At 44.9% G+C, this 13562-nt stretch overlaps 1 protein-coding gene across 1 annotated transcript in view; it reads right to left on the bottom strand.

The window, feature by feature from the left end:
* Nucleotides 1-13562, bottom strand: part of LOC128635642 (alpha-N-acetylgalactosaminide alpha-2,6-sialyltransferase 1-like) — a 289952-nt gene that overhangs the window by 138679 nt on the left and 137711 nt on the right. Inside the window, exon 6 of the mRNA XM_053688731.1 lies at nt 6392-6530. Within this exon, the coding sequence (XP_053544706.1) occupies nt 6392-6530 (139 nt within the window). The remainder of the gene's footprint in view (nt 1-6391; nt 6531-13562) is intronic.

Below are 13562 nucleotides of genomic sequence, written 5' to 3' on the forward strand. Positions count from 1 at the left end.
TGTGTGTGTGTGTATGTGCTTGTGTGACTTTGGGTCTGTGTGTGTGTGTGTATGTGCTTGTATGTCTCTGGGTCTGTGTGTGTGTGTATGTGCTTGTGTGACTCTGGGTCTGTGTGTGTGTGCGTGTGCTTGTGTGACTCTGGGTCTGTGTGTGTGTGTGCTTGTGTGACTCTGGGTCTGTGTGCAGGGGTGGACTGATCAGCCGGGCAAATAGGACCTGGACCGAGGGCCCAGGATGTCAGGGGACCCACAAATGGCATTTCCATTGCTCCTGGTGTGCTGCTTAAGCTGGGGCAGACAGCAGCCCTATCAGTTACTAAGCAGTTAAGTGTGGGTTTAGTGGGGGCCAAAGCCACAGTATGGGGGCCTTGTGCCTGGATGTGGGGTTTGTTGCTGGGGTCCTAGAGTGGAGGGGGGGGGGGCTGTTAGAGGTCTGTCACTGTGAGGGCCATGGAGTATGGGGTTTAGCCCTAGAGGTTGGGGGCCCTGTCTCTGGCCCTTGACATTGGGGGTCCTGGTCCTGGAGGTTGGGGGGCCTAAGTCGTAGTTCAGGGAAGCCACAATGTTCATTTGCATACATTTTAATACATTTGGGTCAGTGTGAGACAGTGTGGGGCCCTTCGCTAATTTTTGCCCAGGGCCCTAATTGGTCTCATTCCGCCCCTGTCTGTGTGTGTGTATGTGCTTGTGTGACTCTGGGTCTGTGTGTGTGTATGTGCTTGTGTGACTCTGGGTCTGTGTGTGTATGTGCTTGTGTGACTCTGGGTCTGTGTGTATATGTGTTTGTGTGACTCTGGGTCTGTGTGTGTATGTGCTTGTGTGACTCTGGGTCTGTGTGTATATGTGTTTGTGTGACTCTGGGTCTGTCTGTGTGTGTTTGTGTGACTCTGGGTCTGTGTGTATATGTGTTTGTGTGACTCTGGGTCTGTATGTGTATGTGCTTCTGTGACTCTGGGTCTGTGTGTGTATGTGTTTGCATGACTCTGGGTCTGTGTGTGTATATGTGTTTGTGTGAATCTGGGTCTGTGTTTGTGTTTGTGTGACTCTGGGTCTGTGTGTTTGTATGTGTTTGTGTGACTCTAGGTCTGTGTGTATGTGTTTGTGTGACTGGGTCTGTGTGTGTATGTGCTTGTGTGACTCTGGGTCTGTATGTGTATGTGCTTCTGTGACTCTGGGTCTGTGTGTGTATGTGTTTGCATGACTCTGGGTCTGTGTGTGTATGTGCTTGTGTGACTCTGGGTCTGTGTGTCTATGTGTTTGTGTGACTCTGGGTCTATGTGTGTGTATGTGCTTGTGTGACTCTGGGTCTGTGTGTGTATGTGCTTGTGTGACTCTGGGTCTGTATGTGTATGTGCTTGTGGGACTCTGTGTCTGTGTGTGTATGTGCTTGTGTGCAGTGGCGTCACTAGGGTTGGTGTCACCCGGTGCGGTAAGTTATGGTGTCACCCCCCCCCCCCCAGAAAGCAGACACACACAAAAACACAGGCACACACACATACAAACACTCAGACACACTTAAAAACATACTCAGATGCACACACAAACACTCGGAAACACACTCAGACACACACACAAAAACACACACACAAAAACACTGAGACACACACACACACAAAAACTCAGACACACACTTACAAAATATGTAAACTGCACTGCATTAATTATAAAGCTCATGCCTAGAGCTGCTCCCTGGCTCAGCAGACCATCAAATGAAAGATAAACAGAGCACTCTAAAAATAAATCACTAAAGAAAAGTTTTAGGTGCAAACTATGAAAATTCTGCTCTCTGACTCTGTTCCAAGCCTGTCAGTGCACAGCCCCGGGCCGCGTGCCTACCGCTTCTTATGGCCAATCACCTCTGCACTCTGCCCACCCCCCAGACCCCCGCCCGCCCTCCTACCTGTTCAGTGTGCACTTAGTGTACCATAACCGTAATGGTCTGGTGGGCATCATACTTGGCTCCTTCATTTTAAAGACAGTGTCAAACAGTCATGCGGTCAGGTGCCAGGCATCCCCTCATGATTTGCCAGTTCCCGTTTAGAGAGACAGCACAGCAGTGAGTGACTCCACTGCTCCACATGTCACTGAGCAGTGAGCACAGATAGGCAGGCAGGTTTAGGCTAGCAGCGCAACTTTGCAAGCCCCACGGCATGCCCACAACATTCATAGCGAAATTGGGCAGGGGAGAAGCAAAGTACAAACAAGCAAAAGCAGCCGGGAAAACTATTTGTTGAAATTGCAGCACTGGCTCAAGGGGCAAAAAAATTGTGTGTCTACAACTTCCCCAGTCCCACCAATGTTCACAAATGCCAGCCCCTCTAATAAAAAAAAAATCTATGCATCTCAACATTGTATTTCTTTGAATTTCAATAAAATTTAAAAAAAAAAAAAAAAAAAAAAAAAATTTTTTTTTTTTTTTTTTTTTGGTGTCACCCCCTGGAGGGTGTCACCCGGGTGCGGCCCGCCCCCCCCGCCCCCCCCCCTAGTGACGCCACTGCTTGTGTGACTCTGGGTTTGTGTGTATGTGCTTGTGTGACTCTGGGTCTGTGTGTGTGTATATGTGCTTGTGTGACTCTGGGTATGTGTGTGTATGTGCTTGTGTGAGTCTGGGTCTGTGTGTATGTGTTAGTGTGACTCTAGGTCTGTGTGTGTGTATGTGCTAATGTGACTCTGGGTCTGTGTGTGTATGTGCTTGTGTGATTCTGGGTCTGTGTGTGCTTGTGTGACTCTGCGTCTGTGTGTGTGGTTGTGTGACTCTGGGTCTGTGTGTGTGCTTGTGTGACTCTGGGTCTGTGTGTGTGGTTGTGTGACTCTGGGTCTGTGTGTGTGGTTGTGTGACTCTGGGTCTGTGTGTGTGCTTGTGTGACTCTGGGTCTGTGTGTGTATGTGGTTGTGTGACTCTGGGTCTGTGTGTATGTGCTTGTGTGACTCTGGGTCTATGTGTGTATGTGATTGTGTGACTATGGGTCTGTGTGTATGTGCTTGTGTGACTCTGGGTCTGTGTGTGTGTGTATGTGCTTGTGTTTATTTGCTTGTGTGACTCTGGGTCTGTGTGTGTGTATGTGCTTGTGTGACACTGGGTCTGTGTGTGTGCATGTGTTAGTGTGACTCTGGGTCTGTCTGTGTGTGTATGTGCTTGTGTGACTCTGTGTCAGTGTGTGTGTGTATGTGCTTGTGTGACTCTGGGTCTGTGTGTTTTATGTATGTGCTTGTGTGACTCTGGGTCTGTGTGTGTGTGTATGTGCTTGTGCAACTCTGGGTCTGTGTGTGTGTGTGTATGTGTATGTGCTTGTGTGACTTTAGGTCTGTGTATATGTGTGTGTGTGTGTGCCTGTGGATCAGTGTATTTGTGTCTGTATGTGTGTGTATGCCTGTGGAATAGTCAATGTGTGTATTTATGTCTATGGGTATGTGTGTATCAGTGACTGTGCATGTGGGTCAGTAAGTGTATTTGTGTCTGTGTGTTTGTTGGTTTGTAAGTGTGTGCATGTGTGTATGTGTGTATGTGTGCATGTGTGGATGTGTGGATGTGTGGATGTGTGCATGTGTGCATGTGTGCATGTGTGCATGTGTGCATGTGTGTATGTGTGCATGTGTACATGTGTGGATGTGTGGATGTGTGGATGTGTGGATGTGTGCATGTGTGCATGTGTGCATGTGTGTATGTGTGCATGTGTGTATGTGTACATGTGTGGATGTGTGGATGTGTTTATGTGTGCATGTGTGCATGTGTGCATGTGTGTATGTGTACATGTGTGGATGTGTGGATGTGTTTATGTGTGCATGTGTGTATGTGTGCATGTGTGGATGTGTGGATGTGTTTATGTGTGCATGTGTGCATGTGTGTATGTGTATGTGTGCATGTGTACATGTGTGGATGTGTTTATGTGTGCATGTGTGCATGTGTGTATGTGTGCATGTGTGTATGTGTGTATGTGTGCATGTGTGTATGTGTGTATGTGTTTATGTGTGCATGTGTGCATGTGTGCATGTGTGCATGTGTGGATGTGTGGATGTGTGGATGTGTGCATGTGTGCATGTGTGTATGTGTGCATGTGTGTATGTGTACATGTGTGGATGTGTGGATGTGTGGATGTGTGCATGTGTGCATGTGTGCATGTGTGCATGTGTGTATGTGTACATGTGTGGATGTGTGGATGTGTTTATGTGTGCATGTGTGCATGTGTGCATGTGTGTATGTGTACATGTGTGGATGTGTGGATGTGTTTATGTGTGCATGTGTGTATGTGTGCATGTGTGGATGTGTGGATGTGTTTATGTGTGCATGTGTGCATGTGTGTATGTGTGTATGTGTGCATGTGTACATGTGTGGATGTGTTTATGTGTGCATGTGTGCATGTGTGTATGTGTGCATGTGTGTATGTGTGTATGTGTGCATGTGTGTATGTGTGTATGTGTTTATGTGTGCATGTGTGCATGTGTGCATGTGTGCATGTGTGGATGTGTGGATGTGTGGATGTGTGCATGTGTGCATGTGTGCATTTGTGTATGTGTGTATGTGTGCATGTGTGCATGTGTGGATGTGTTTATGTGTGCATGTGTGCATGTGTGTATGTGTGCATGTGTTTATGTGTGCATGTGTGCATGTGTGCATGTGTGCATGTGTACATGTGTGGATGTGTTTATGTGTGCATGTGTGTATGTGTGTATGTGTGTATGTGTGTATGTGTGTATGTGTGTATGTGTGCATGTGTGCATGTGTGCATGTGTGCATGTGTGTATGTGTGTATGTGTGTATGTGTTTATGTGTGCATGTGTGCATGTGTGCATGTGTGTATGTGTGTATGTGTGCATGTGTGCATGTGTGCATGTGTGTATGTGTGCATGTGTACATGTGTGGATGTGTTTATGTGTGCATGTGTGCATGTGTGTATGTGTGTATGTGTGTATGTGTGTATGTGTGCATGTGTGTATGTGTGTATGTGTGCATGTGTGCATGTGTGCATGTGTGCATGTGTGCATGTGTGTATGTGTGCATGTGTGCATGTGTGCATGTGTGCATGTGTGCATGTGTGCATGTGTGTATGTGTGTATGTGTGCATGTGTGCATGTGTGCATGTAAGCCAGTGTGTGTTTATAATTGTGTATGTGTGTTTTGATTATGGTATTTTTTTAAATATTGGTGACTATATCAGTATTACATACAGTGCTGCGCTTTAATCCCCAGTTCCATACAGAATGCAGACAGACCCAGTAAACCCTCTATAGCCAGTACCTGGCCTGTACTGCAGTGATTTAACACATTACCAGCAGCAGAGCACACACTTACCCCCTGACCAGTAGAACCTCTGGTGGCTCTGATGATCCCCGGCATCTAGTAGGGTACATGATCCACCTGAGAAATAGTGTACACTTCTTTCTTCTAGTAAATAGATGTCTTTACCAGGTAGAGGTAAATAACATGAGTTTGTGTGTGTGTGTGCTTGTGTGTCTTTGTGTGTTTATGTGTTTGTATTTCCAGCTGGCGCTCACCTAACCGGCAACTTCAAACCAGGAGCCGACACTAACGCAGCTTGCTTCCTCGCCTGCCATATTTGGAGACAGTAACCGACAGCAAGGATACACTTTGAAAATACGTCTCATGTTATAAGAGTATTGGTCCGTTGCTTTAATGTCGGTCCTCCATGAAGTATGAGCGGTGAGAAAATATTGAGATTTAATGCAATGCGAGTACTGTTTGTCTTACACTGAATAGTGTTTCACCATCTACAGCTGTGCTCGAGCGTGTTTTATACACTAAGTGCTCGAAGTGATACAAATGGTGTTCTTCTGGTCTGTGATTTAACCGAGGACTGCTATATGCAACATTGTTTCTTTTCCTCTCCTCATTGTAAATTGCAAATGTCAATTGGATATAAATAAGAGAAATGTTGCAGTTTTGGCTGTATGGAAGCTATGTGAGCGTGTTTTAACACTAAGTGCTCACTTAAATTTTGCTCTTGGTTCACGGATTTAAAGGGACATAAGGCTCTTTACTTTGAATGTTGCTGTAACTGTTGTCATTTATTGTATGTTATCACATGTTTTTTGCACTTGTGAGGGTTAGGGGAGTCTGTTTAACGACTGACATTAAGATTGAATAAACGCTTTTTCTTGAATGAGGATTTAAGTGTGCAACCTTGTCATTCTTTGACACCCACGTTAATATTATTTACCTCATCTTGTCAGACATCAGTTTGATGGATGGAGAGAAAAAGTGTACAATGTTTTTCAGCTCATAAGGGGTCATGTACCCTTCGGACATGCAGAAAGGCCTAAGCTCTGCACTGTAAGGGGCTTTGGACCTCAGAATTAACCACCTTAGGTCTAGGACTTGTGTTCCTACATATTACATGTCTTTAAAAGAATTCTCTGTTTGTCTCTGTCTCACCTTGTCCATTGGGATTTTGGAGAACCCATTGTTTTTGAGCAGATAGAGAGAAGACAACATTGTAAAGGCTGTAAAACCATAAAATGAGGTTCGCTTCCCTACGTCATCCTCATATCCTTCAACCACAGCTCCATTCACCCTGAAACAAAAAAGCCACAAATAATTGGCTGGGCCTAGCATGGGTAACAAATACAGGGAAGGTCTGGTGCACACATCTGACTATTTTCAGTCACTCATACCTGGAGAGTACAACTGCAGGTCAGTAAGGGTCAGATTACATAATTTACGAGTGGAGTGCAAAATTGCACTATCGCAGTCATGATATTTGTGCTCAACTCGTAATACCAGCGCATGCAAATGTGTGCTGTTATTAGAAGTTGAGCGTAATGCATGAAAGCTTTGCACTCACATAAGTGCGCTTCTATAGGAGCCTCGTTCTCATACCGTGAGACATGGCAGAGAACTTAGCACAGCAAAGTAAGTAAGTTGTGCAGTGATGGGCAGCAATAAATATATATATATATGTATTTATGTGCTTATATGTGTATGTACACAGATAAACACATAAATATATATGTATTTAAGCAGATATACATATATATTTACAGTTTTAACACAGTCCCCATAGACCGCAATGTAAAGATACTTTTCAGTGCCATTTTTTTTCTAACATTCCACATTCCACATCCACTCACTTTAACCCCTTAAAACTGCTTCATAGAGTTATTATTTTAAAAAATAAAGATGCTAAAAAAAATATTTAAAAAAAGAACTTTACTTATTCTGGGGCTAATTTGGGGACATTTTTTTTCAATAACCAGAGATCTGATCTCTGGTTAATGAAGTTTAGCGCAAGTGCTATCGCGAGCTCGCAGTAGCATTAACCAGCCACTCGTAATGGCTGGTTATATAACGTGCGCCAGTAAACATGCAAATTTGCAGGCACATTTTAAATTAACACTCCGCTTGTAATCTATACCTAAATATAAGACGACAGATGTAAGGCTGAAGGAACACTAAAATATTTTTTTATCAATAAAATTATGAGCAACCTATTCATTGACTGGCAAAGTCAATATTCACCTTGTTTGAATGAATCAATCAGAATTGCCATTTGAAATCTATTTTGTGTCTTCGTCCATGATTTAAATTCAAAGATATTTCAATCAATTTAAAAAACATAACATCTGATATATCACAAGATTAACCCCACATAACACAAGCAATACCCGTATACATTTTATGAGGGCAATTGGACACTGGTATTTCTATTAGTCAAAACTTTTACATCAGCTTTTCAAGAGATTTTGGACTTTAGGATCTGGACTATTCATATAGATTTTTTTTCATGTTTAATTTCTTGCACAAGCCCATTTCAAATAAAATAAAGCACAATTACAGTGAATCATGTTTTTTTATTTATGTACAATAACATTTGTGTGGATATAAAATCCTGGTCTTTTGCTCACACGCTTTATTTGTTTTTCCTATAACGTATTCATGCATGCTAAATAAGCCGTTGAACAAAAGCGAACCGTTTCTAATAAGTAATAAAAGCCGTGATCATAATCTAACCATGATTTGCTCCCGAAAAAGCTTTTGGTTCTCCAACCTAATTGGTTGTCAAGTTTCTGGAGTGATTATAATGCAATATTGTTTCGTATGTTAAAACTTTGCCTCCACAAATGAGTTGGAATGAGTTTGGACTTAGCGTGCATGGAGGAGCGTCCCCTATAAACAGATGGTGATGAAGACAGAATCTTGTTTAATGGTCTCCTAGACAGATACAATGTAATAAGGCAGCGGGTTCACGATTTACAATTTAAAGAATGTTAAAATCCAGTAAAATATGCTATTTTAAGCCCTTTGCATATAAACCCATATTCGCCACCTTGTTTTCAGTTCACACCAAAATGGAAACTGTGCATTAACAACAATAGATGTAAATATTGTCGAAAACAATAAGTTGACCATATAGAAAAACTGTGCACAGGCGGCCCAACCAGACAAAATAAAAGATGCATTTAGATGGTTTAGCAGTGGTGTGGATGGAAACAGATTACAAAAGGTTCCTATGAAACTCACAATTGTGCAATACCCTTTTAAAACCTTTTTTAAAAAAATGAGATTACTGTCACAATCACAATTGTGTGAGTGTGATAATCAAATATTAACATGAAAAATCTGTAGATGCTGGGGTGCTGTCAGGGTGCCAGGAATCAGACTGAGACGAGAAGTGCAAAAATAATCAAACCTTTATTAATAGCAAAAAATAATAAAAAAAGTCCACAAGTCAAATAACAAGCCAGGAATCAAAACCAGAGCTGGTAGTCAGACGAGCCGAGTCAGGAGCCAAAGCGAATAGTCAGACGAGCCGGAATCAGGAACAAGGAAAACAGCAGAGTCAGGAACAAGCCAGGGATCAAGAACCAGGAAGGACTTCAGGCAGCCAGGTAATACACAGGAACTCTCACAAACGAATCTGAGACAATGCAAAGGCAAGGCATACTGAACAGAGGCCCTTTACATAATAAGTGATGACATCACAATTCTGAGACTGCATCCTGTCTCACATGGATGATGCACACCAGTCTGGCCATAAAAGGAAGTGCAGGAATTGAGCAGCATCCCCCACAATGCACAATAGTCAGGAAGAGAGGTAAGTAAAATGGCTGCCAGCAGCACATGGCAAACACAACAGGGAAAAAACCCTGACAGTACCCTCCCCTCAACGACCCCTCCCCCGCGGGAGGACAAAAGGCTTATTGGGGAAACGGGCATGGAAGGCACGGAGGAGGGCGGGAGCATGAACATCAGAGGAGGGAACCCAAGAACGCTCCTCCGGACCGTAGCCTCTCCAGTAAACCAAATACAGTACATGGCCCCTTGACATACGAGAGTCAATAATGCTGCTGACCTCATACTCCTCATGGTTGTCAACAAAGATAGGACGGGGAGGAGGCAACACAGTGGTAAACCGATTACAAACCAATGGTTTCAAGAGGGAGACAAAAGGCTTATTGGGGAAACGGGCATGGAAGGCACGGAGGAGGGCGGGAGCATGAACATCAGAGGAGGGAACCCAAGAACGCTCCTCCGGACCGTAGCCTCTCCAGTAAACCAAATACAGTACATGGCCCCTTGACATACGAGAGTCAATAATGCTGCTGACCTCATACTCCTCATGGTTGTCAACAAAGATAGGACAGGGAGGAGGCAACACAGTGGTAAACCGATTACAAACCAATGGTTTCAAGAGGGAGACATGAAAAACATTGTAGATGCGCATATCAGGAGGAAGGTCAAGAGCGTAGGCCACAGGATTAACCCGTCGGAGTATTCGAAAAGGACCAACATAACGGGGAGCCAATTTATTGGAAGGCACACGAAGGTTCAAGTTGCGGGAGGACAGTCAAACTCTCTCACCAACCTGGTAGGAAGGTGCGGGCAGACGCCTACGATCAGCCTGGAACTTTTGGCGCTGCATAGAACGATGAAGGCAATCCTGAATCTGCACCCACATGGAACGGAGTTGCCGGAGATGCTCCTCCAAAGCCGGAAAACCCTGAGACATGAATGAATCGGGCAACAAGGATGGTTGAAACCCATAATTTGCCATGAACGGGGATATCTTGGAGGAAGCATTAATAGCACTATTATGAGCAAACTCTGACCAAGGTAACAGTTCAGACCAATTATTGTGGTGATCTGAGACATAGCAACGGAGTAACTGTTCCAGAGCTTGATTAGACCGTTTCACAGCCCCATTGGATGGAGGGTGATATGCCGAGGAGAAGGAAAGCTGGATCCCCATTTGAGCACAAAAGGAACGCCAAAATCTGGAGACAAACTGGCTACCCCGGTCCGACACTATCTCCTTGGGTAACCCATGTAAACGGAAGAACTCCCGGGCAAAAATTGAAGCAAGCTCCTGAGCGGTAGGCAGCTTCATCAAGGGAATGCAATGTGACATTTTAGAAAAACGGTCAACCACCATAAGGATAACAGTATTGCCATTGGAAACAGGGAGCTCAACAATGAAGTCCATGGAAAGATGTGTCCAAGGACGCTCACCATTAGTAATAGGTTGAAGAAGACCCACAGGAAGACGTCGAAAAGTCTTATTCTGTGCACAAACTGAGCAGGAGGCAACATACGCAGCAACATCAGAATGAAGACCTGGCCACCAGAATTGTCGAGTGACAGACCAAATCATTTGGTTCTTGAATGGGTGACCTGCGGCTTTAGGATAGTGGTAAGTGTGCAAAAGTTTAGTTCGAAGATTCTCAGGAAAAAAAAAACACTTACAACTAGGTTTCTTAGGAGGTGCATTGGTTTGTGCAGCCAGGATCTCCTCCCTCAAGGGAGAAGTCAAATTAGTAAGTATGGTAGCCAAAATATGGTCAGGAGGTATAACAGGAGTAGGTACAGACTCTTCCTTGAACAGAGGCGAAAATTGTCGAAAGAGGGCATCAGCCCTAACATTCTTACTACCAGGCAGGTAGGAGACCACATAATTAAACCGAGACAGAAATAGCGCCCATCTGGCCTGTCGGGGTGACAAACGTTTTGCTTCAGATAGATAAGTTAAATTCTTGTGGTCAGTAAGAATGAGCACTGGCACACTAGTACCCTCGAGAAGATGCCTCCATTCCTTAAGTGCCAAAATTATCACCAGTAATTCCCTGTCGCCAATTTCATAATTGCACTCCACTGGAGACAATTTCTTAGAGAAGAAACCACACGGATGCAAGGAACCGTCAGGCATAGGACGTTGAGACAAGAGGGCACCTACTCCAGTCTCAGACGCATCGACCTCAAGAACGAAAGGCAGGACACGGTTAGGATGAGCCAGAACTGGAGCGGCAGCAAAGGCAGTCTTAAGACTATCAAAGGCCTTAATGGCAGTAGGTGACCAATGGAGTGGATCATTCTCTTTACGGGTCATGTCTGTGATAGGTTTGACTAAGGAAGAAAAGTTTTTAATAAACTTTCTATAGTAATTGTCAAACCCAAAAAAACGTTGAATAGACCGAAGACCAACTGGGCGAGGCCACTGCAGAACTGCAGACAACTTGTCAGGATCCATGTAGAACCCTGCAACGGAGATAACATAACCTAAGAAGGTTACTTGAGTCTGATGGAACTCGCATTTCTAGAGTTTACAAAACATGCCGTTCTCACGTAGTCTCTGAAGAACCTGTGTAACATCAGAGCGATGAGCCTCAAGTGTGGGTAAGTGTATGAGGATGTCGTCTAAGTACACCACAACACACTGTTGCAACAAATCTCGTAGGACATCATTAATAAATTCCTGAAAAACAGCAGGCCAAAGGGCATTACAAGATACTCAGAATGCCCGCTCCTGGTGTTAAATGCTGTTTTCCATTCGTGGCCCTCCTTAATCCTAACGAGATTGTACGCTGCACTCAAATCAAGTTTAGTAAAGACCGTAGCTCCCTTGAGGCAGTCAAAGAGTTCCGTAATAAGCGGAATAGGGTAAGCATTCTTAATGGTAAGACGATTAAGACCCCTATAATCGATACATGGTCTTAACTCGCCACCCTTTTTCTTCACAAAGAAGAAGCCAGCCCCTGCAGGAGAGCAGGATTTGCGAATGATCGCCCGCGACAGAGCATCGGCAACATACTCCTTGTTACGGTTACCCTTAGTCTCGCTGAGAGATGGACCGCTTAGTAGCCTGGATTCCTATTGCTGAAGAGGGGAGAAACTGCTTTCCATAGTATTCTATATGAGTCTCGCAAATGTAGAATAATCCCCCTTAGCTGTAGTACAGCTAGGATACCCTTCTGCCCACAAAAACGAGTCAACGCTGCGATTGAGGGACAACCAAGAACTGAGGACTGGGATGCCCAGCCTGCTTTTTATTTAGGTTACATGCACACAGGGCACTCCCAGGGGGGGAAGCATAAAATCCCCCATCACACATTTAGACAAAGCCCTTGGACAGGCCACCGCAGATAACAAGTACACACAAGAAAACAATTGAGTCCTTCTTATCACCTAGCAGTGAATGCTTATCACAAACTTAATTACAGTACACAATATGCTAGGAAACCTGCCTCAGAAAATAGTTTTCTCAAAACTGAACAGAGTTAACCCTTTATGAAATGATACTTGTTACAGTTTTCTTGGAGCCCTTCTTAGGCGCTGGCTTGGCTGGTTCAGGCATTGCTGCTGGGAAATAAGTTTCTTCACAACAAAATAACTAATGCTTCTGTAACAGTGCTCCCTTTCTGTGGAACACTCTGGCAGACACGGTCTGACCCCTTTTCGGGGCAGACTAAGGCTGTCCAGACCGCTGGTTATGCGGGGCTGAGGTCGGTTTGTCTGGACAACCCGTCGGCGTTGCCATTCTGTTTCCCAGGTCTGTAAGTAATGGTGAAATTGAAGGGTTGCAACGATAAACTCCAACGTAATAGCCTGCCATTATCTCCAGAGACCCGGTTCAGCCACACCAACGGGTTATGGTCGGTGACCAGAGTGAACTCCTGCCCATATAAATAGGGAGTCAATTTCTTTAATGCCCACACCAAAGCCAAACACTCCTTTTCGACCGCTGCATAGCTGACTTCGCGGGGCAGGAGCTTCCGGCTGATGTAGGCAACTGGATGCTCCCCTCCATCTTCGCCTACTTGGCTGAGGACGGCTCCCAGCCCGAACATGGAAGCATCTGTGTGGACGATAAAACGTTTGTTAAGGGCTGGAGCTGCCAAGACAGGAGCGTTAATTAGAGCATTTTTGAGAGCCTGGAAAGCCGTTTCACAGTGGGGAGACCACAGGACCTGTCGAGGTAAGTTCTTCTTGGTCAAGTCAGTCAGGGGTTTGGCAAGTGTGCTGTAGTCTGGTACGAACCGTCTATAGTACCCTGCCGTGCCCAGGAAGGCTAGGACCTGAGTCTTAGTGATGGGGGTGGGCCAATTGGCGACAGCTTCTATCTTGGCCGGCTCTGGTCGCTGCTTTCCACACCCCACCCGGTGACCCAGGTACTGTACCTCGGCCATCCCAAAGTGGCATTTTTCTGGCTTCAGAGTCAGGCCAGCAGCCCGGATCTGATCCAGAACCATTCCTATGTGAGCTAAGTGGTCCTCCCATGACTCACTGTGGATCGCTATGTCGTCCAGGTAGGCGCAAGCAAAACTCTGGAAGC

This window comes from Bombina bombina, chromosome 1 (genome assembly GCF_027579735.1).
Source record: "Bombina bombina isolate aBomBom1 chromosome 1, aBomBom1.pri, whole genome shotgun sequence".
In the NCBI taxonomy this organism is placed as follows: Eukaryota; Metazoa; Chordata; class Amphibia; order Anura; family Bombinatoridae; genus Bombina; species Bombina bombina.